The 23,676-nt window shown below is 46.7% G+C and overlaps 1 protein-coding gene across 1 annotated transcript in view; it reads right to left on the reverse strand.

Annotated features, from left to right (window-relative positions):
- myo7aa (myosin VIIAa) overlaps positions 1 to 23,676 on the reverse strand; it is a 184,608-nt gene that overhangs the window by 124,367 nt on the left and 36,565 nt on the right. Inside the window, exons 4-5 of the mRNA XM_070543727.1 lie at positions 19,948 to 20,132; positions 19,694 to 19,815 (exon numbers count right to left, since the gene is read on the reverse strand). Coding sequence (XP_070399828.1) covers positions 19,694 to 19,815; positions 19,948 to 20,132 — 307 coding nt within the window. The remainder of the gene's footprint in view (positions 1 to 19,693; positions 19,816 to 19,947; positions 20,133 to 23,676) is intronic.

Here is a 23,676-nt window from a genome sequence, read left to right on the forward strand (position 1 = left end):
GCCACAGACTGATCGAGTCCATGCCACGCCGCATTACTGCAGTTATTGAGGCAAAAGGAGCCCCGACTAAGTATTGAGTGCTATACATGCACATTCTTTTCATGTTCATTCTTTTCAGTTGGCCAACATTAGAGAAACAAACATTTTTTCATTGGCCTTTAGAATATTCTAATTTTCTGAGATACCAGATTTGATGTTTTCATTGGTTGTCACCTATAAATATCAAATTTAAATGTAATAAACATCGGAAATACATTGGTCTGTGTGCATTGCATGAATATAATGTACAAGTTTCACGTTTTGAATGGAATTACTGAAATATTTTCAACCTTTTGATGATATTCTAATTTACTGGCCAGCACCTGTAAACCGACCTCCCTCAGCTGGTGTGTTACTTTCTTCTCTCCGGTTTTGCAAAATCTGATTTGTGTTTATTGGAAAATGGTATTAATAACAATAATATCTCTAACCCCCCTTGTGTGTTGTGGACTTTCTTTGAGGTACACCTGGATTGAATAAATAAAAATACCTAACATTTTGGTGCCATGGCCGTCGTGCGAGCCGGAAGCTGGGAGATCGTCTCCAGGGGGCCGAACAGGCACCGCACTCTCTTCAAAGCCCGGGGGGCTTTCCATTGCCTCACCGGCCGGCTGGTTAGTCCTGCCGGCAATCTTCCGCCTACGGCTCTGCGTGTCGGACTGAGGGTTGAGTCCACCCCGCGAGGGGGGAGTAGTGATTGGAGTGCGTGAGTACCTCTTTTTTGCAGCTGTGCATATATAGAGCTGGTTGATTTGGCAGTGCGTTTTACGCATGTGTCTGCCTTCCAGACGCGGGAGACGTCCTGTGTTTTAGCAAAGGGGGGGGATCCGGTTCATTTGAAATAGAGTTGGAATAGTCGAATCCGGGAGCCGCTAAGCCGTGCCCTAGGTCCAGCTGTCTGACCGGGTCGGTTCCGTTTGAAATATAAGCGGAAAGACAGATCAGAAAATCAAATCCCATGGGAAGGTTTTAATCAGGTCTGTGTCGCGGGAGACACAGTCCGTCCCGCGGTGGGAAGTCCACCGCCGGTGGTAATACGGTTTGAACGGCAGACTGTTGGAATTTATGAGATATGACATGATAATATAATAGCGCCGCGTTAAAGCCGCAGCTAATTAACGCAGTGCCGGCTGAAACGGTGGCCGTACGCTGGCGTTTAGTCTAGTAAACACACTGTCACTGCCTGTTTGCATTCAAAACTACCGATGGGGTATTCCAAAATAATGGATCTCTCCGATATCTGATATTCTGTTAAACTGTTTAGAAGTCTGAAGTGAAATAAGAAAGTCACAGCTGAGGTGACTCACATTGGCTTCATTTTTCTTGTGTTGTTTTATGGTGGCCACCTTACATCTTCATTTGGTTTGTTTTTCTTTTGTTATAAAAGCCTTCAAGCGCCTAAAGGCCTGCAAGCCACGTAGGTATTGGATTTGGGTTTAATTGTTCTATACAATTTATTTTTCTTTGGTTTGACTAATTGTTCTATTGTGGCTTGTACTGAATTAAATGGTAGAGCGATAGCGACCATCTGCGGTGAATCATTTGTTTGGTATCCTGCCGAATATCTCAGTTGAACTACCTCCGGCATGTAAACACCAGCCAGAAAATCCCAGTCAAAGCAAACTCCCAGTTTAGGTGCCGGAGTTACACATTAATCTATAACCTTTTTCAGTGTTTCTGTTCATCCTAACTTGATTTGATTTATAATTGACTTGCTGACTTTCAATGTTCAGCCAATGTTCTAAGATCCTTGTTTCCGTGGATATTGAATGGATTGCATCTGACGGTGCAGAGTTTTCACCTCACAGACTCTCACGCCTTACTGCAACATATCCACCTAACAAGCGATAAATTCAGTAAAAAGAATAAAGAAATTTCCGGTCCGGTATTTTGGGACACACTGCTGTCAGGTGACGGCAGATCCAGTCAGGACACCATGTTGATTGCCCCAAACCCCAGATACGGAACAGATGATGCAGTTTTTAACCCATCCTAAGTAGTCCCCCTAATGCAGAAAGGTCCCAGACCTTTGCACATTTCTCTTTGGTGCTGGATTTGACCCCGAGTTACAGAATTAGAGGGGAAAATTATTGTAAAATGATGCTTTTGTGTTAATGTGGTACAAAACCACATAAATGGCGTCTGCTCTATTTAATTGAAGAACTGTAAAGACGGTGCCTTACTACTGTTGTAAAATGACAAACTCTTTTGCCCCTTTTCACTGAAACAGCTTTGATGTATTCATTTCTGGTTTTGCCAGACTCGGCTCCTGTGGAAACAGATTAGCTGTGAGGCGGCTGATCTGCGTCCAAAGATGCCTTTTGCTTCTGGACTTAGTTTAAAATTACAACTTGGACTCAAGATGGTCTCTATTTTCACTTGGTAAGGCTGTTCCTTAATGGAATGCAAACTTTAGCTCAGCACAAATATTTCAACCTACTTTGTTTCATTGGTTAGACTAATTAGTAGATATGGTTTAATTGTAACATGTCATTTTCTGTGGAGAAGTGAGCTAATTCTATGAGACATATAGTTAAACTTTCCATTGGGACCATCTGATGTATATTCTTTGATTTAGGGCCTATTTCCAAAATAGGCTGATGTTTTCTCACCATATTCTGGTTTATTTTTACTGGATTATTGGCATTCTGCACAACACAGTACAGGCTGGTTCATACGAACAACAAACAATATCCTTAGCTATCTACTGAAATGAGAACTGCAGCTCAACTCCGCTTGTGAAAGTTTGAAGGTTCTCAGCCGAATGTTTACTTTGACAGTCTACACACCCAAACCACAATATGACCACCTGGTTTCTTTTACTGTTTTGACTAATTAGATATGTTTTAGAAAGAAGTGGTTTCAGTTTGACCTTTGACATTTTCTTTGGAGTAATGAGCTAATTTTTTATTGTTAAATTTTACGGTGGGACCTTGTGCCCATTTTTCGTGGGTTTTAGTACACAACGCAGTGCAATCGTGGCTTCTACCAACAAACCCTTACCAGCCTGGACTATCTTTGGGTTCTTGAGAGCTAGATTTTTCTTTTTTGTTTTTTGTTTGTTTTGGTCATTCGTCCCCTCTGGGCGAATGCAGTGATTCCGGCCCGTTAGAAAATAGATTTTCCAGGATTCGTGGTTGACGCTCACCATATCCTATGTTGTTTTATTGGGTTATTTTGTTTGGTCTGATTATTAGTTTTGCTTAGTGTAAATTGTGAGAGGTAACGATTCAACCTCTGCCCTTTTCTTTTGCTGAGACATATTTTCGTATAACAGGGTTTCATGTTATGACTAGATCATGTTGTTTAGGGTTATGCGGTCCTAGACCTTTTCTATAATTGGTGTTTACGTGTTTTATTTTGACTTTAAAGTCGCCTGATTTTTAAACAATGAAGGACATCCTGATTTGTGATTTTGTTTTGTTTCTTGGTTTCTTGCCATAAGCAGACTCTTTACCCTGGTTGGGATTTCTGACTATAATGATTTGACTTGCTGTTTTTACAAAAAAGGTGTTCGGACCTTTCATAAACCTTAACACCTTACTATTAACTGAGTCTTGTCAACCATTGATGGGTTACCTTACTCAGGTCTTTTGTTATGACACTGTTTGTTTTTATTATTTTATCTTTTGCTATTCAATCAATTACGATCAGGGGGAACATAGTGCTAGGCTTTTATGTCTCAGGGCATTTTCTGTACATCTCAGTATTTTGTTTGCATACGGACCTCACATGGATGTGTGGTCCCGATTTTAGCTTAGGATGATAACATGTGGATTGCGGTGGTTAATTTCTGGTGAATCTCGGCCCAATGGGGGTCCGAACTTGACTGATCAAAAAGAATGATGGATGGATGTTGCTGAAGAAAAGTTCAAATTCCACAGTGATCTTGCAGACCCTTTTGTGCTTTCTCGCCACAGACCGTGAAACCAAGGAGACTGGGGTCCTGCTGCTACCGGACGAGGCATCAAGGTCACTCATCTCATCCCTCCCACTGCTGCACACTGCTGAGAGGGCCACAACGACTGACCAACCCCATGCAGGCTCACCGAGGATGGCAGATAAGTAAACGATCTGCCTTAAGCTTGCAGAATACATCCACGACACCTTTGCTGATGTTTGGTGATCGCACTCTGCCCTGGAACCGGCCCTCAGCACCTGACAAAACGAGAGGAAACAGCAGCAGTTGGGAGGAACAACGGCAGCAACACCTGGTGGCTGAGATCCCTCCTGGGTCCGTCCGCACGACGCTGTGACCTGCCTCCAACCATGTCCAGATCCAGTACCCCAAATCTCCCGTCTGGTTTCATGGCTCCCTGTCCAAAAAGACATCCCCTCTTCGTCCCAACTGTCACAGAATCTCATGTTGCTATAACACCATCAAAGTTGCTGACACACGCCTTTTGCTCGTAATGGCTCTCTCTCCTGCCACACAACTGGTGTGGCTCACACGTGCAGATTGGCTCGCTGTCCCCCACCTCACGCTGGCTGAGGATGGGCGTCCTTACGAGGACACCTGAGCTGAAGTAAGAGAGTCTGGGTCTGTGATGACCCGTTGCCTTTCCCCACCTATAAACACAAAGCCCCTCACTTCGACGGCCCAACCACTAGGATTCTTCTGTTTCATCTCGACGAAAGTGCAACACCACCCCAATGTGACCTTCTTTGCTCTGCCCCCTCTACAGTCCCACATACATCCCCGCTGCTAAGACTTTGGCCCTCAAATCTGCCCCAATTGAAGATGCTGAAACCCCCTGACACTTCCCGTGCCTCATAGATTGGCTTTTATAAAGAAGAGAAATTGGTATCGGCTTCTGTAACAATGTTTGTTCATGATTCACTCAGTTTCAGCTGTGTTACAGGTAAATGGATGGTTGACAGGCTCATGACAGGTGCCTTAGTCCGTATTTTCCCCTAATAAAGTTTTAGTTCATATGTTCCCCTGATGAACCTGGTTTCGTTTTGGCTTATACAACGCAGGCTCGTAACCATTGGTAGTCAACTCAGGTGGATTTATTACCCTTTTATTTTTACCGTTATGTTTTCTTAATCGGTTAATCTTAAAATTAATCATGTTTGATCATTTTATTTTTCATCTTAGAATTAATCATGTTTGATCATCTTAAAATTAATTATGTTTGATAAATTAATCATGTTTGTAATCATGTTTGATCTCCGTGAAAAATAAATGTGATCTGATAATTGTGATCAAGGCTTTTTGATCATGTTTGTTTTCCAATATCATTTTTTTTAATTTTCTGGTGTGTTAGCTGTTGATTCTTCAATTGCACTTTATCGTAGTTTTGCTGTTCCTGTTTTATTCTGCTGCCCATTGAAGGTGACCTATGTTTCCACAGGGAGGACTGATGACGTTTTTAAGCTCAGGGTTCGGTGGTAATGATGGTTGTTTAAGGTGAACTCCATTTGAAAACAGGGAGGAAATGTTGGGTAAAAAGCTGATTTTCACCTTCACTTTTTAATAGTATTGTTTTTTCAAACAGAGTTCATTAGCCTTACTCACATTTAACGTGGTAAATACATTTTTGAATGCATGGAAGATGATTTTGTCTGGGAACCATCTGGTGTGATTAAACCGGCTCCTGCCGCAGGGAAAAGTCGACCTTGCATGTCTGCAGTTCTGTTATCACAACAAACTCCCTGGTGAAGTGAGTGAGTGTTTCTCTGAACCTGGGAAAGTTTGCTGTCGGTGAAGGGGTGGGTGTGGTCATCTTTAGTGTGTGCTATGTCATATGTCATCTGTGAATAAAACCTTTTGATGAGCTTGGGCTCGTTGAGAGACTAAACCGACCTCCCTCAGCTGGTGTGTTACTTTCTTCTCTCCGGTTTTGCAAAATCTGATTATTGAATATTTGTGTTTATTGGAAAATGGTATTAATAACAATAATATCAATAAATACCTAACACCCCAGACCAAAGATAGGTACGATATCAGATAAAACATTATCGTAAATGCTATTGTCACGCAGTCTCCCTCACAACCATCGTCCTCCTCAAGGGAGGAACTGCAGAGCCGCTCAGACCATCCGAACTCCATTACCCAACATCCCCAGCGCCAGTCTTCCGGTTCACGTCACCCGCCGCCAAGTCTACTTAAAGAAGTGCCACACAACGCCGAATCACTCAGTCATCGTTCTCACCGAACCGAACAGAGTCCAGACCAGATCGTCTCAGATCACTCAGCCTTTGTTAACCAGATCAGCCAGATCTAAGAGACCTGACAGCTCTTAGACGTCAGCCCTGTGCTGTGGGAGCCGCCGTGCTCAGCTGTTTCATCACACCGCTGCGCACCCGGCTCCTAGATTAAACAGCGTGCTCACTCCACCCGGCGTCAGTTCACTCCGCGCTTGGGTTAAGAAGCCACGCCACATCTCCAACTCTCGCTCAGCTCGAGTCAGCCATTACAGCTATTGAGAGGTCATCATTTATGAAATAGAAGTTATTTTTGTTCACCATTACTTCAACCATGATATAGGATGCATGGATTTGATGAAACCACGCTATCTCACGCACGCAAACACGCACACACCATGACTAATTTAACTACATTGAACTGCTTTAGTAATAATTTAATCTCTTATTCTGGAGTAAAATAAAGAAACAAGCTAAATCATCACATATCGGTGGCATCAATAAGCATCTTCTGAGTTCAAACACAGGGATGGAGCACAATGTTTACACCTGAACAGTATCAGGATGTTTTAACTCACAGAGGCCTGCAGGTCTTCTGTTTTATGAGCAGAGCACTGAGAATCCGCTTGTTATGAGCGCTAAACTTTATTTTGCCACTTCGGAGCGGCAGGGAGACACATTTGAAACACGGAACCGAGTCCGAGCAGAATTCTGATGACATCACACCGGTGCGCGAAGGTGCATGTTCCAACCCACAGGAGAGGAGGAGAGAGGAGGTGAACAGCGAGTGGATCACAGGGACTGAACTGATGTTTTTGAGCAAAACTGTGGTAAAAATGGCTGTTTGTCCTCATTATCAAAGGTGTCACACCCTGGTGTCAACAATGGAAGAAGCCTTCTGCAGACACATCTACTTTTTCTTAATGCAACGTCATTAATGAGGTCATGTGATGCTGTGTTACTTCTGAGCTGATGAGAGCCAGGGCAGGGTCCAGCCAGCCGTGGAGCATTTCTGCTTGGGCTATAGAAACGCCTTAAAGGGGTTATTGTAGCTTCTCACCAACCAATCAGAATGGGCATCAAAATACATAATTTTCCCTGCTAAACATTTGTCAAAATAAGTCTAAACTAATTGATCGTGTTACAACGCCACGGCAAAATAAAAGCCGCCACACCTATACAATACATTTTTAAGATGTTTTAAATATATTGTAATGACTCCATGTGATGGCAGTACTTGTCACCTCAAGGGCGCTGACGTTGTCAGGTCCGTTTTAGGGGGGGCTTTAGCCCCCCTAAAATAATCACAAGCCCCCCCTATCATTTTTTTTTCAGTTAACTTTTTTTAAATTTGTTCACATCTACATGCTCAACACAATCACGACACGTGTAGCTGGTACAGGAGTTTTTTAGTCTGAAACAGAAATAATAATTAATGAATATAGAACTGCACCGTCGCACACAGGAACTATCAAGAAAGGACTTCCTCCACTTCCTTAACCCCGACAGCTTTGTTGACAAGTCAGGGGGCGGGGCGATACAGCAAAACCTATGTGCCGATGAGCAAACCCTGCTCAGCGCTCATGTAAGTCACTCAACATCACATTAGGGTAAGACAGCAACAGCAGCACACCGTTAACATTTCAAGGTTATAGTTCAGACTTCAGAGAGAGGAAAATGTTACCGCACCGACATGGTAATGCTAACTCCACTAGCATGTTTACATGCCGCAAACCATAATGAAAAGCTTTGATGTCAAGTAAAATGATCGGAAAACTCCCCTGAAGTGACATGATTAACAAGCCAGCCAGTTCATTGAGTGACTTAGTGCCACCAACTTGAGCGTACAGTAATGAGTCTGCACAAACAGAACCTGCTCTGTAGAACCCTGCACGGGCCTAAAATCTGAGCCTGTGTCCGGCCCGGCCTGAGGGGGTGGAGCCCCAGCCCGACCTGGCCCGAAAAGGTTTTCAGGATTCTCTGGCCTGACCCGAGCCCGACTTTTTTTTCAACCAACTAAATGAAAACAAAGTGCGTCAATCCTGACCAATGTGTTAAAAGACGTGCAGGATCCGATCAATTTGTTTTTCCCTCATTTACCGTCACGGAGATGACGGCACACTGGCTCTGGTGTTAATCAAGTTAAATTTTATCTCTTTCCAACAATTTTCACAAGAAAACAAAACAGTCAAAAGCAGGGCTTGTGTTGACCGAACAGTTCCCGTATTTGACCGTTTATTTTGACGGAGAAAAATAGAAAGAATTACCCCGACGCATGCAGACGAACTGACATTTTATTTGTTACGCACATCGCAGATGTAGCTAAAAGATTCCCATCTGAACATCTGAGCTGCTCAGCGCAGCTCGCTGTCGGCGCATATGTGCACAGCGAGCTGAAGTTATGGAGAGGGGCTTGGAGCGCGTTGCAGAACCAGAGCGCATGCGGGAAGGTTCCTCCCACTGAAGCGAGTGTTTTCCAAACCCGGTCCCTCAGAGTGACTTGTCACTTAGAAAATGTTCCCTGATGATGAAACTTTGGCTGAATAGCGCTTGTTCCTGTCTCCAATTTGGCGACACATCCAGGAGCCGTCTGAGGAGAAGCCCAGAATCTCGCATCTTCAGCTCAGAAAGCGCCGATATAATTACGCACAAGCGTGACGCGTCAACCCGGTCTCACAGTAAGACTGGGTTGGACCTGTTCAGGTTTACGCAGACAATCGTCAATCTTTACATAGAATTAGCTTACAGATATAAATATAATTCAGTAAAATATAAAGCATTTTATTTAAATATCCATTCATTATTTTACAAGCACAGAGAGCCGCATCAGATGGATGGAAGAGCCACGGGTTGTGACATGTTTTCTCCAGGACCAGAGAGGACGCAAACTCAACACATCTCTTTTATTGTGAGGTAATAATTTCTCTGAGTTTTGCGGTTGCGGGCGGGAGTAGACATGCACACAGCGGGTGCGGGCGGGAGTGTAACACACACGTTGCAGTTGCAGGCGGTAATGGTCAGAAATTCAGCGGGAGCGGGCAGGAGCGGGATGAAGAAAACAGTCCCGCGCAGGGCTCTACTGCTGCGTTTGTGTTTCATTTTTTTTATGAATTCGATTAAAAATAAAGGCGCCCGGCCCGTGTCTGAGGTAATTGCACAGTCGTTGGCCCGAAGCCCGGCCCGAGGGCCGTCGGGCTTCAGTGCAGGGCTCTACTGCTCTGCGCTTGTGTGCAGTAACTGCCGCCCTCTCTGTTGGCTCAACTCTGTCTCTGCACATGTAAATCTCTCCCTGCTCTCCTCAACAAGTAGCCTCTCCAACAGTCAATCACAGACAGCTCTGTTTTATCCAATCAAAGCATGTCCAGGAAATACTGCTTTACAGAAAAACACCCATTTAACAGCTTATTAAACTGCTTTCTGCTGCTGGTTAGCTACCAGTCACCATCCACTGCATGCAAAATACTTTGTTGTAATTCATGTGTCATGATTAGAGTGACCATATTTGACTTCCAGAAAAGACACATTGCCCATTCCTAAAACTGTTAAATTGCACTCTTTTCAGTTAAAGAGGACTTTTAATTTCAACATATGAAGTGTTTCTTCTCAGTTTGGTCCGACATAAATGATCCCTTGATGTGTAAAAGGAAGTGAACAGTGAATGTCCCAGGAAAAGAGGAGGTTTAATCAACCTAATTAAATATAATTATATAAAGTCCTCTTTATCTGAAAAAAGTGCAATTTTCCTGGCAGTATTTTCTGGACATGCTTTGATTGCATAATGGAGAGCTGTCTGATTGGCTGACAGAGAGGCTACATTGCTTTGTAAATTGCAAATTGAGCAACAACAGGGAGATTTGTGCAGGCAGAGACGGAGTTGAGCATGCAGAGAGAGGGCTGCACACGACTGCAGAGCAGGTTGTGCTCTTGCAGATTTAGCACTGCACGCTCCAGTTGGTGGCACAAAAATCACTCCACACTAAAAACCTGAATCAGAATATGGCCGAATGTGTATATTATTGACCATTTTTCTATATTATATATTTTTCTATAATATATATATTATATTATAGGTACATATATGTATCTATAATATAGTAAACAGCCAGTTTTATATATGTCACATATATTCAAAAGCTATATCAAAACATATATTAAAACCAATATGTTTATATGAATTCTTTCCATGTGGGTTGTCAGTTGCTTAATATTTCCTATGTTTACTTATGGGAAAGAAAGGAGATATTGTACTCGTCTAACTTTAACATAAATTTTGGCAGCTTAATGTGACGTTATGGACAATGCCATCATCATGAGCAACCAAGCATAGGCTATATTAGGCTAACAGTGTCAGGACTCAGGTATCTCCCGGCTGACCTTCGGACCACAACTGCCGACATGCCCCTCGTGGGGAGCTCCCAGCTTGCTCCTCGCGGGGATTCCCTCCACGTCACAGCCAAGCAAGGCTATATATGGAAGACGCCGTGACCGGCTTCTCATCTCAGTCATCGTTTCTTCCTCACTGAGATACGACCAGAGAAATAATAAAACTGTTAAACGTCTCACCTTGTTCGTCTCCTTCATCCAGTCTGATCAGCCTGACAGGATGACTGAGATCCGAGTAGATTCGACGGAGATCGATCGTCTCCGCCACGAGAACGTGCAGCTGCGTTCCATGGTAGATCAGCTCAACACCAAGGTGAACTCCTTGTCCGACCACACCCTGCGTCTATCCACGGCTCTCACGGCTCTCCAACAACAGGCAAACGATCAGCAGCAACAGGTCGCTGCACTCCAGCAGCCAACCCGCTCTGCTCCTAGGGAGGAGCCCCACTTCAGCCTGCCGGAGAGGTGGAACGGGGAGACGGGGAGCCCCGATGGTCTGCTCGCCACGCTGGACATGCAGTTCGAGTGCCAACCTGGACGCTACCCATCTGCGCGCTCCCGAGTGGCGCATCTCACCTCCCTGCTCTCCGGACGCGCCGCGGAGTGGGCTGCTGCGCTTTACAATTCCAAATCCCCTGCCTGCAATGACTATGCTGCGTTTGTGTCCGCTCTCCGGAAGACCTTTGTTCCCCCCAGCAGCGAAGTGGGAGCAGAGACACGCCTTCTCAAACTCCGCCAGCGAGAACGCTCGGTGTGCGCTTATGCGTCGGAGTTTCGCACCATCTCCGCCAAGCTGCAGTGGAATGACTCCGCTCTGCGGGCCGCCTTCCTGGAGGGGCTGGCACCCTACATCCGTGATGAGTTGGCGGGAAGGGAGCTGCCTCAGACCCTGGATGAGGTGGTTGATCTGGCGCTGCGCATCGACCAGCGGGTTCTGGTTCGACCCAAGTTATCCACGCGTCCACCCAGGACGCCGGTGCCTCGCCCTCGTTCACCCACGCCAGCTCCTGTACCCATGCTGGCGGAGGAGCCCATGCAGCTCGGCCACCTTCCCCCCGAGGAGAGACAACGACGGTGGCGCGAGGGCCTCTGTGCCTACTGTGGCTCTCCCGACCACCGACGCCTGGACTGCCCGCTACGATCGGGAAAAGGGGGGCCCCACTGAGTATTGGGGTCGCTCAGTCTGGGTCTTCTTCTACCCCTGTCGCTACTAACCGTCTCCTTATTCCTGTCACCCTTCTCCATGGTGAGGCCTCACTCCACGTAAACGCATTGGTGGACTCGGGGGCCGCGGACAATTTCATGGACCTAGATCTGGCAAAACGCCTACGGATCCCCCTACAACCCCTGGAGAGAGTTATACCAGTGACCTCGGTGGACGGTAGGCCTCTCCAACCCTACCCAGTCCGAGACCGAACCCAGTCACTCCGTATGATCACCCAAGGCCACCAGGAGACCCTCCATTTCCTGGTCATTTCTGCTCCCTCTTCTCCTCTAATCCTGGGGTTCCCCTGGCTCCGTCTCCACGACCCTCATATTTCCTGGTCCCAGAACCGCCTGCTGGGCTGGGGGACCTCGTGCCAGACCCACCTCGTTCCTCCTCCATCCTCGGCGGGTCTTCCGGACGGGGGCCCCGGCTCCACACCGCCCCACCTGCTGCTGCCCTATCGGGACCTGGCCGCGGTGTTCGACAAGCGGCGTGCCACCTCCCTGCCACCTCACCGGCCATATGATTTCGAGCTCAAGCTGCTACCCGGAACCAGTCCTCCCCGCGGGCGCCTTTTCTCTCTCGCCCCTCCCGAGACCAAAGCGATGGAAGAATACATCGCCCAGGCCCTCCAGCAGGGGTTCATCAGACCCTCCTCCTCTCCAGGTGCCGCTGGCTTCTTCTTCGTGAAGAAAAAGGAAGGCGATCTTCGCCCCTGCATAGACTATCGGGGTCTGAACAAGATCACGGTCAAGGACCGCCATCCTCTGCCGCTCCTCACTACCTCTCTGGATGCCATCTCCCAGGCACGGATCTTTACGAAACTGGATCTCCGGAGCGCCTACAGTCTGGTCCGTATAAAGGCCGGGGATGAGTGGAAGACCGCGCTCATAACACCCACCGGCCACTGGGAGTACCTGGTTATGCCCTTCGGACTATGCAATAGCCCTGCTGTCTTCCAACGTCTCATTAATGATGTCCTCCGCGACATGCTGGGACGGTAGGTGTTCGCCTATCTGGACGATATACTGATCTACTCCAAATCCGAGGCCGAACACATCCATCATGTTCGCGCCGTCCTGACCCGGCTCCTGGACCACAACCTGTACTGTAAACCCGAGAAATGCTCCTTCCATCAGCAGTCCATATCCTTCCTGGGCTACATGATCTCGGACGAAGGGATAACCATGGACCCTCAGAAAATCCAGGCGGTGAAGGACTGGCCCTTGCCAACCAGCCTGAAACAACTGCAGAGTTTTCTGGGTTTCTGCAACTTTTACCGCCGTTTTATAAAGAACTATAGCACCCTCGTAGCCCCTCTCACCTCTCTCACTCGACCAGGCTCCCCTGGCCAGCTGTTTCGTCTAACTCCCGACGCCATTCGGGCCTTCCGCCACCTGGTCACCCGCTTTACCTCGGCCCCGATCCTCCGCCATCCAGATCCTGCAGTTCCCTTTGTGGTCGAGGTCGACGCCTCTGACGTCGGCGCCGGCGCCATCCTGTCTCAAGGCGGGCCCGACGACAGGCTCCATCCCTGCGCCTACTTCTCCAGGAAGTTTTCCACCACCCAGCAGAAGTACGGTGTGGGCGACCGTGAGTTACTGGCCATAAAATGGGCATTGGAGGAATGGAGGCAGTGGCTTCTGGGCACCACTCGGCCTTTCACGATCTGGACTGACCATCAGAACCTGACCCACATTAAATCTGCCAAGCAGCTTAACCCTCGCCAGGCTCGCTGGGCCCTCTTCTTTGAACCCTACGACTTCCATCTCGCCTACCGCCCGGGAGCCAAGGACCAGAAGGCGGATGCCCTCTCCCGCCAATTCACCCACTCCACGCCCTCGTCCGAGCCAGCGCCAATCCTCCCGGAACACCGCTTCCTGGGCCAACTGAGGTGGCCGTTGGAGGAAGCTATCCAGAACGCCCTCCGGGACGACCCCGCGCCTCCAGAGACCCCCGCGGGTCGCCTCTATGTCCCCACGGCCTGTCGCAGCGAGGCGTTGTCCTGGGCCCACTCATCACGCCTGTCTGGCCACGCTGGTTTCTCCAGAACTCTTAAATTCCTCCAGCGAGCCCTCTGGTGGCCAGGCATGGCGAGGGATGTGAAAGAATACACCAGCGCCTGTGACGTCTGTGCCCGCTCCAAGAACCCCAACCAGGCCTCGGCTGGTGCCCTCCGACCTCTTCCGGTGCCCAGCCGCCCCTGGTCCCACGTGGGGCTGGACTTCGTCACGGGTCTCCCGCCGGTCAATAACCTCAACACTGTCATGACGGTTACAGACCGCTTTTCCAAGTCTGTCCATTTCATCGCCCTTCCGGGTCTCCCCTCAGCCCAACGCACAGCGGAACTGTTCCTGGAGAACGTGGTGCGCCTCCACGGGTTCCCAGTCGACGTGGTCTCGGATCGGGGGCCCCAGTTCACGGCCCGGTTCTGGAAAGCTTTCTGTCGGCTGATGGGAGCATCGGTCAGTCTATCTTCAGGCTACCACCCGCAGACCAATGGCCAGACGGAGCGGGCTAACCAACAGCTGGGTCGGTACCTTCGTTGTTTTGTCTCGGCTCAACCCTCGCAGTGGCCTAAATACCTCCTCTGGGCGGAGCTGTCCCACAATCTTCACACCTCATCTGCCACTCGGCTGTCCCCTTTCGAGGTCTGCTATGGCTTCCAGCCCCCGGTCTTTGCCCACCAAGAACCCGAGGTCGCCGTTCCGGCAGCGGAAGCCATGGTGAGACGCTGCAAGAGCGCCTGGATCAAAGCACGAGCCTCCATAACCAGAGCTAACACCAGCTATGCTCACCAGCATCTCCGTCGACACCGTCCTGGTCCCTCCTATGTTCCTGGGGACAAGGTCTGGGTGTCCACGGCTGACCTTCGGGTCCGTGCCGGGTCCAAGAAACTCGCCCCTCGGTTCCTCGGCCCATACCCCATCCAAAGGGTCATCAACCCGGTCACGTACCGGTTGCGGCTGCCGGCTACTCTCCGCATCCATCCCACCTTCCATACCTCCCGGCTCAAGCACTACGTAGAGTCCTCCCTTCTCCCGCCTCCGGCTCCGGCGCCGCCTCCTGCCCGCTTCCTCGACGGTGAGCCTATCTACACCGTCAGGCGCATCCTGGACGCTCGCCGCAGGGGTCGGGGCTGGCAGTACCTGGTGGACTGGAAGGACTATGGCCCCGAGGAACGCTCCTGGGAGCCGGCTCGGTCCATCCTGGACCCTTCCCTGATCTCTGACTTCTGGGTCCGCCGGGGTCGCGCTGGGACTTCTGGAGCCGTCCCTGGACCGGGGGGTCCTGTCAGGACTCAGGTATCTCCCGGCTGACCTTCGGACCACAACTCCCGACATGCCCCTTGTGGGGAGCTCCCAGCGTGCTCCTCGCGGGGATTCCCTCCACGTCACAGCCAAGCAAGGCTATATATGGAAGACGCCGTGACCGGCTTCTCATCTCAGTCATCGTTTCTTCCTCACTGAGATACGACCAGAGAAATAATAAAACTGTTAAACGTCTCACCTTGTTCGTCTCCTTCATCCAGTCTGATCAGCCTGACAAACAGTTGTCCATATTCTGTACCATCTATCCACCTATGGCTGTTTCAGTTATTGTGAGTGAAAACTGAATGGTATAGTAGCATTTGTCTTGGCATTAGAAATTGAAAATGTTTTTCAATGTGTTGGCTAGATGGATATACGAAGATTTTTTAAGAGAGTGAGTGAGGAGCAGGAGAGAGACCAGGTGGTTGATGCTGAGGAGATCTGCATAGTCAAGGTCAGTGATCTACAGCGAAAACAGGGGCGAGCGCACCGTTATGAGCATTTACCTGAGCACAAAGTTCCCAAGCAAAACTGAACAGTTTTCTGTTTAGGAGTGAACAGGTAAGAGAACTTGAGAAAAAAAAATAACTATAATTATCATCTGACCTGCAACCTTATGTCAAGTTGTATCTGTATAGTTGACTTTTTGTATTATAAGTTCTACTACTTGCTGGATATTTTTTATATATACTGTTATTTTGTCTTGTAATTATTAATTACATACTCCTTTATTCCATATCATAGCAGTGTTATTCATATATTAAAACTGTCAACTGCACACTCATTTGGCAGAATAAAAGTTTGATAATTATTCATTTGTTCTTTATTGTCACATTTCAGTAACATTTATAATTAAATTAATTTAATTAAACAAATTAAATAAGTGACTGCAACATTTCCCCCTGTTAAGTGCAGTAGACTGAAATGAATAGCTTTATTTGGAAATATAACATATCTAATTTTTAATGGACTTACATAAAATCTTTCTTCAACATAAACCCCACTAATGAACTGATTAAGTGTTATTTTTTATAAAAAGAAGAGAGAAAATGCACAAAGGTAGGAAAGGAAACGTTTTTGCAGGGTGTGACAAAAAATGTTCAAGGTCAAGCTCCTGGGGCTAAGCCCCCCCCCCTATATCTCAATCCTAGTGACGTCCATGCTCAGGGGTATGGTCTTCTGGTAATGTTTGTTTTCTGTGTTCTGTCTAGTATGACTGGTTGATGTTTATGTTTGTGTTTATTTATTAGGCAGACGCTTTTATCCAAAGCGACTTACAATTTATAACCTATAGGGCATGTTGTGATGTGTGGGGGAAACCGGAGTACCCGGAGGAAACCCACGCATGCATGGGGAGAACACGCAACTCCACGCAGAAAGGCCGCAGCCGAGTTTCGAACCTGCAACCTTCGTGCTGCGAGGCAACAGTGCTAACCACTGCGCCACCATGCAGCCCACAACTGATGTTTACACAATCAGTCTTCTAATGTTTATGAATGTATGTGTTAATTCTGGGATCTACCTACTTCCAGGGGAGGGGAGACTCATGTTTATGTTTCGCTTTATGTAGATATTTTCTGTTATGGACAGGGAGGTTGTAATAATGATTTAGTTATTTGAGTTACCTGAACCGATTAGCCTGGTTAGTTATGTGAGCGTGTGTTAATTGTATGTTACTTGTTTCCTTCTTGTTTCTAGAGATGTCTGATCAGCCACTATTTAAGTCGAATCAGCAGTGCTTCTCTGGCTGGTTTGTGCAAGCCCCTGACACTCCTACTTGTTCTTTATGTTTCGGATCTTTATTCCGGGTTGCTGTTGGCTGCAGCCCACACCTAAACTCCAGGTAAAACAAAGTAAAAATCTCCATTCAAACTAGCTCGTTTTCTCTTTCTAAACAACCGAACCAAAACTCTCCACACAACCAGGCAAGAACACCCCCTTCAACATAAAAGTCCACCCCTAACAAATCGTAACCTGTACACTATTGTAAAACAGGCATGAAATATATAGCCTATATTTGTGCACTTATACTAGCCATAATCAAAGTTTGAAAATAATTTAATTATCAAGAAACGTTTAAATTCTACTTTATTTTGAAATGCCACTGTCTAGCTGTGGCGCTTTGGGGGCATTTCTCATGAGACAGCCCAAAATAGAGGAGAAAAGTCTGTGTCCCACCTTATTCACAGCCTCCCATTTCGAGTTTAATATTTGCATAAACTGCAGATAAAGCAGGGGGTGGGACTTAAACGCAAGTTCAGGTTCGGAGAGCTTGGAGCGCACTCACATCAAACCGGTAACACAAAATGAAAGAGCAGGCCGAGCACAGATGATCAATAACTGTAAACATCTTCTAATTCAATGTTGTCGTTCTTTTTTAAAACACAGAAACAGTTTTGTTACCTGTTATTGACGCTACAGTTTCGCCGACGGCTGCCGGCTTCTTCAGGCTGACGTGTCACTTCCTTCTCCGTTTATCTGCGGGCAGTAGAGGGCGACAACGTCCTCTACTGCGGGCAGTAGAGGACGTTGTCGCCCTCTACTGCCCGCAGTAGTAGAGGGCGACTGCCCGTTGACGTCCTCTGCTGCCCGCAGATAAACGGAGAAGGAAGTGACACGTCAGCCTGAAGAAGCCGGCAGCCATAGGCAAAACTGTAGCGTCAATAACAGGTAACAAAACTGTTTCTGTGTTTTAAAAAAGAACGACAACATGGAATTAGAAGTAACGCACAGCAAGAACACACCTAAGATGTAAACATCTTCTTCCGGCTCTTGGAGAGTACAGATGCTGTTTTCCCCCTCTCCTCCCTATCTTAACCCAAGGCTCTTTGTCTGTCTTTGGGTGTACGGTGCTTCTACATTTTTTCTGGAAACTGGAAATTATTAAAAATGGACCTGGTCGGTTGGTCTCTCAACGCGATTGACAACATTTTTCAACGATGAGAACAGGAGAAGGGGCTCCCAGCTGCCCCTCTGGGACAGAGCCAGCTGGTCATATCATGGACTCCTGGAAACAGTGGAACCTGATCTGCCTCTCTCAGCTGTCTGTAGAGGATTCTGAAGACGTGTGGACATTCGTGGTGTTGGTGTCAGGTTTCCTGCTCTTTGGCCTGAGCGGATACCTGGCTTACCGGAAAAGTAACGAGCTTTCGAGGAATATTAGCTCACTCCCAGAGCTCAGAGATGGTTTGCACCGCGCTGTGAATTCACAGACTCATAATTGTTGAGATGAGTCATAAGCTTGGAACTTTGGCTGAGATTCATGTGTTGGCACAAAAGATGGATGCGATCAAGGAGCGAGTGGACAAATCAGCACAAATTGGGATAGATTAATCTACGCCATTATTGGTTTTTGAGAGGTTGAGGGCCAGCGTAACTCTAAGACAGAGAGGAAATTATCTCTGTCTGGCCCCCAAAAAAATTTCTTATCCGAATCTGGTGCCGTTGAGCCTGTGAGGCTGAACCCCCCCCCCCCCCCCCCCCCCCGCAGAAGAAATATGGAATGATGCCGTCGCCATGGCAACTCTGTCTCCCTATCCTGGCTTGGGCGGGACTGCAAGCTGTGAAGGCCGCTGAATCGTTCCAGGAGTCACTGTGCTCTCTAAACCCAACGACCTCCCTCCCCTGTCCAAACGGAGGTGACGAGCGCTGCTTATCGTGGCTGCACGCACTGATGTGAGGAGAGTCCCCAACCCTATCACCCCACCTAGTGGACACTTATGTTGTGTAATGTCGGAAGTCTGTTGCATTTCTGTCTGAGGAGTTTTTTGCAGAGCAAAGCTGCCCTCCCTGTGGAGGGTAACTCTGAAGTGTCTTTTTTCTTCCACCTGACCCAATCCTCATATAAACCCTCTGACCTCTATTAAGGTAGCGCGACTCGGGTTGTGAATGACCACAGTCACCAATTCTTGTCATGTGTCTATGTCTGTATGTCTGATCTCAGAATTGTGTGTACTGAAACTCTATTTTCCCTCTGGGATTAATAAAGTATCTTTGAATTGAATTGAATTGAATAAAAGGACTGGGAACAGATAGATGAGTGGAGAAAAAATCTTACTTTGAAATATCAGAGGTGAAATAACATTTCAGGGGCGAATAAAAAGGAGGGGGTGTTCCCGTTTACAAACCAAAATGCCCCTTTAGCTTTTCACTGTAGACGACCAACATGGACCTACATGATCATGTGACGTAGGTGCAAACAGGGACGGACTGGCCATTTGTGAGTTCTGGAGAATGTGCAATGCAGCAACGTCATTCCTCTCCTTGCTCAGAGAACTCTATTCAGATGGTTTTTCTGACAGTACTACCCATCCCACCCATGTGAATTCACCTGGCCACGCAGACAGAGATATTTCAGGGCTGAATTACCATCCTAGTTCATTCCTTGGTGCAAAGGTCAATGCTACCGCATGAACTTGAACAAGACGTTCACAGAAGAACAAAAAGGTTTAAATAATAAATAAGCTTTAAAATACCAATAATAAGTTTAAAGACCCATTGATATTCTACAAAAGAGGTATAATTCTTCAAAACCGTAAATTAAAACTTTAGCAATTTTACTAAAAGAAAACATCAGGGCCAATAAACTGTAGAAAGCTCTTACCCTCGAGGATGGGGTTGGCCTCTAAGACCTGCTGCTCTATCCAGGAATGCTGACCGCTGATGGCTGCCAGGAACTGCAGGATCAGTTTGGTGCTTTCAGTTTTTCCTGCTCCAGACTCTCCACTGTTGAACAAGGTTTAGGGTTAGAAAAAGGGGTTTGTGAAAAACTGATCTGTTGTGACAAAAGTGAAGAACATTTTTGTTTTTATCAGTTGACTGATCCAATATCTTGTTTAATATCTGGATATTTCCAACCTGATAATGCAGCACTGGTCTCGGTTGTTTCTCTGCATGTTAAAGTAACAGTTGTCAGCGATGGCGAAGATGTGAGGTGGCATTTCACCAATTTTCTTGTTGGTGTAGAGGCGGATCTGGTCTGCGGAGTAGATTGGCAGCAGTTGATAAGGATTAACAGCCACCAGGATGGAGCCTGTATAAGTCTGGAAACCAACAAAGAAACAAAAGTATTTAAAATGCTGACTCTTCAGGGCAAAATGCTTAAATATGTTGATTAAATTCAAGTCTATTGGACAGCTTGATCAGCAGGGGAGTTTAAAGTTTTCACAGGCCAGTTTTTACCTGATAAAAGGCAGAAAAAAATGGAGGTATATAGCATGTACTACAGACCGACAACCTCCCCAAGGTACTTTATAATATGACAATCACCAATGTGCACATACACATGCTGATGAAGATGAGCTACACTGTATCCACAGATCCCCCAGGCCACACTGACAAAATTGAGGCTGCCACACAATCAGCGCCCTCAGCAGGCAAGAAGGATGAAGTGCCGTCGCCAAGGACACAACTACAGACTTAGCGGACTGTGAACCTGCAACCCTTTGGTTACAGGGCAGGCACAGTCCTCTGCTACCTTCTCACCTAAGTGTTGATTAACTCGGTTTCCAAAGGAGAGAACCCTTTCATTCTCCAACTCTAACCTGGTTTAAGTTTAATTCCTGCACAATAAATATTATGTAAACTGTTAAAAGTCCCCTCCAAGAAAAATAGAAATGCATATAAGATATCGGGACTAAAACTTGCTTCACCAAGTGGTCAAAATACTACGAAAACAATGTAGAATGCAGATGTATGTTACATAGAAAACATGCTTATATAGTCAAATCCTCTGCTAATCTGCACAAATTTAAACATGAATTAAGATTAAAATATAAACCCAGTCAAAGACGTTTTGCTGGGTGTTGTTGGACATAGAGAACAGAGGTTTTAGATGAGCTCACTCATGTCTCAGGTGTTAAAGGATGACAATGAGACCATATCAGAGTGTCACAAGGGAACAACCAACCATGTATGACACAACAGCATGCCCTCAGACTGCCGGGCTGACTTTAGTTACCAGTGAGTCTGAGATATGCTACTAGGTCTCTTCTTTAAAGCAGTTTATCTTATTCTGCAACAACATGACACCTTCAGTCATACTAGCCCAGACTCCATGAGACAGTAACACACAAGCAACATACATGAAGTTTATGCAATGGTGTTTTTCTGCATGCTTCTTTATTTCTGATGCCATGCATGTAGTACTAAAAGTCATTAAGAAATCCTCTTTGCAGCCACTATTGGAGTTCAAGAGTTTACTTACCCTTCCACCACAGTTTGTCTTCAGAGGACAAAAAAAGATGACAAGTAAGAACAAAAGAGCAATGAGCAAGAAACTGAATGACAGCACAGGTTTAAAAGTACATTGGTGACCATAAGGGGCTGAAAAAAATCCAGAAATGAACAAAATAATACACTGGCAACATTCAACATGTGTACTTTATGCGGACCCACAATGTCTCGAGTCAAAGTCAGGAGCATACTGTCTCACCCATATATAATGCAAACCTTCCATGCCTGAGTTTTTGTTTCAGCAACGACCTGAGCCACATTCTGCTTGGACTGCCGATACCTACCAGCTGCGTCTGGGTTCCACAGACCTGAAAGACCCAATAAAATTTCTTCTTCAGCTTGATGACCACAGCTCTGGTCAATGTTCCTCTCCTCCCCTGCGATGAGTTTCTGGAGGAGGTGAGAGTTAAAGCTCCTTCTGACAGGAGACAACCAGATGTGGGCCTGCCAGGTCATACGAGCATCCTTCCCCACCATCAGAACCAATTCACCACTAGGTAGTGGTCACTTGAAAACTCAGCCCCATCGATGTATCCTGTAAGACAGATGTATTCAATTCCAGGCCTGGAGGGCCAGTAACCAGCATGTGTTGGAGGTCTTCCAGGCTGTACTGTGAGACCTCTTCAAATGGTCCAGAACGCAGTGGCACGTCTGGTCTTCAATCAGCCAGAAAGAGCACACATCACCCGGTACGGCTCCCATCTACCTGAATCCTCTTGCAAAGGCTTACGTCTCGGCCCGGCCGCTCCGGTCATCACAGGATGGTCGGCTAGCAGTGCCTACACCACGCTCAGGACAATCCAGACTCTTCTCATGCATTGTTCCACAAATGTGGAATGACCTTCCAAGCACTACCAGAGTAGGAGCTTCCTTTTCAATTTTCAAGAAACTCCTGAAGACCCTGCTCTTCAGAGAGCATCTTCTAAACTAGCACCCTCCCTGCACCCGTCCCCCCTCTCTACTGTCCACTCCTTGTTCCCTCCTCTCCATGACTGATGTCAATGTTGTTGTTGTTGTTGTTGTTGTTAGCCTCAAGGGCAACATGCCGATTATCACTTGTAAGTCGCTTTGGACAAAAGCGTCTGCTAAATACAAAAACATAAACATAAACATGTTTTAGTTTCAACTCAGTTTCAACACACCTAATTTCAATCAGCAGGTGATTAACAGCCTTCTATAAAGCCTGATGAGCTCTGCAGAGATGATTCAACTTCTGAATCAAGTGTGTTGAGCAGAGAAACAGTTCAAACGTGCTGGATACCGGCCCTCCAGGACCGGAATTGAATGCCCCTGCCATAAGAGCTTTGCCCGGCCAGACTCCATTGATAATATCCTGGCAGCCAGGTGCTTTCCAACATGCCCCACCTACAGGCCTTTCTCCAAAGAGCGACCTTGGTCACGAATGTCCAGATGAGTGAAGAGTTTCCATTTATTTTCATCATCATGAATGGTCTTTGGGCCACACGTAGTGTAATGTCCACAAATGGTCAACTTTCACCTACGGATTGACCTACATGCCACTGGTCATCTGCAAGACCTAATTCCATCCTCTAAGGTGGATTTTTCACTCTATCTTCCTACAAGCCCAGAAGGATACTGCAACCTTGTTGACATGTAAGGAGGAACTCGATGTCAGCCTGTGTTCCCAAACAAACCCTTCTTTGATAACGCCACATGAGTGCCCACTCTCTGAATAATGTGAACGTTTTCAGCTCCTATGAGTCAATTAATCAGGAAATGAAATTAGCAAATGTTATATGAATACAATGAAATGTTTTAATTAATCTGTGCTTAAATTACTGAAGTTTGAAAATATTTCAAATGAAATATTTTGATATTTTAAGATTTAATAAGTCAATCACTATCTCTGACAGCTCACACACTCAGACACATGACGATGACAAGGTTAAGCTAATATCATGACACAATGCTTTCTGTTCCACAAATCAGAACTCCTATATCTGACGCAAGGCGTGTTTTCTGAGGTTCTTGGTAAAACTCTTCTTACATGTCTGTCACAGCTGCCAGCCTGAAGAGGGGGAAAAAGCAGCCAGGATCACCCAGCTCTGGTGATTGACTGGACACCGCCCCTCCTCCTCCTCTCTTCCAGGCTGCTGAGGAGCACAGCTGAGCTGAATCCTCCTGATGAGCCACACCTAGGATAAAAAGGCTGTGCCTTCAGTAGTCTGGGAGGCAGTAGTGCAGGGGTTCTGCTGTTCTCCAGGCCTCATTTTGTTTTCAGCCCCTTTGAGTTGAAGTTTTAACTTTGGTAGTTTTAACTCTGAGTGATCCACATGGATCTTTTGTGCATGTCACCTAGTTGTGTTCGTTGGTTTTTAAGGTTAACTTCGT

The sequence above is a fragment of the Nothobranchius furzeri genome, chromosome 13, assembly GCF_043380555.1.
Source record: "Nothobranchius furzeri strain GRZ-AD chromosome 13, NfurGRZ-RIMD1, whole genome shotgun sequence".
NCBI lineage: Eukaryota > Metazoa > Chordata > Actinopteri > Cyprinodontiformes > Nothobranchiidae > Nothobranchius > Nothobranchius furzeri.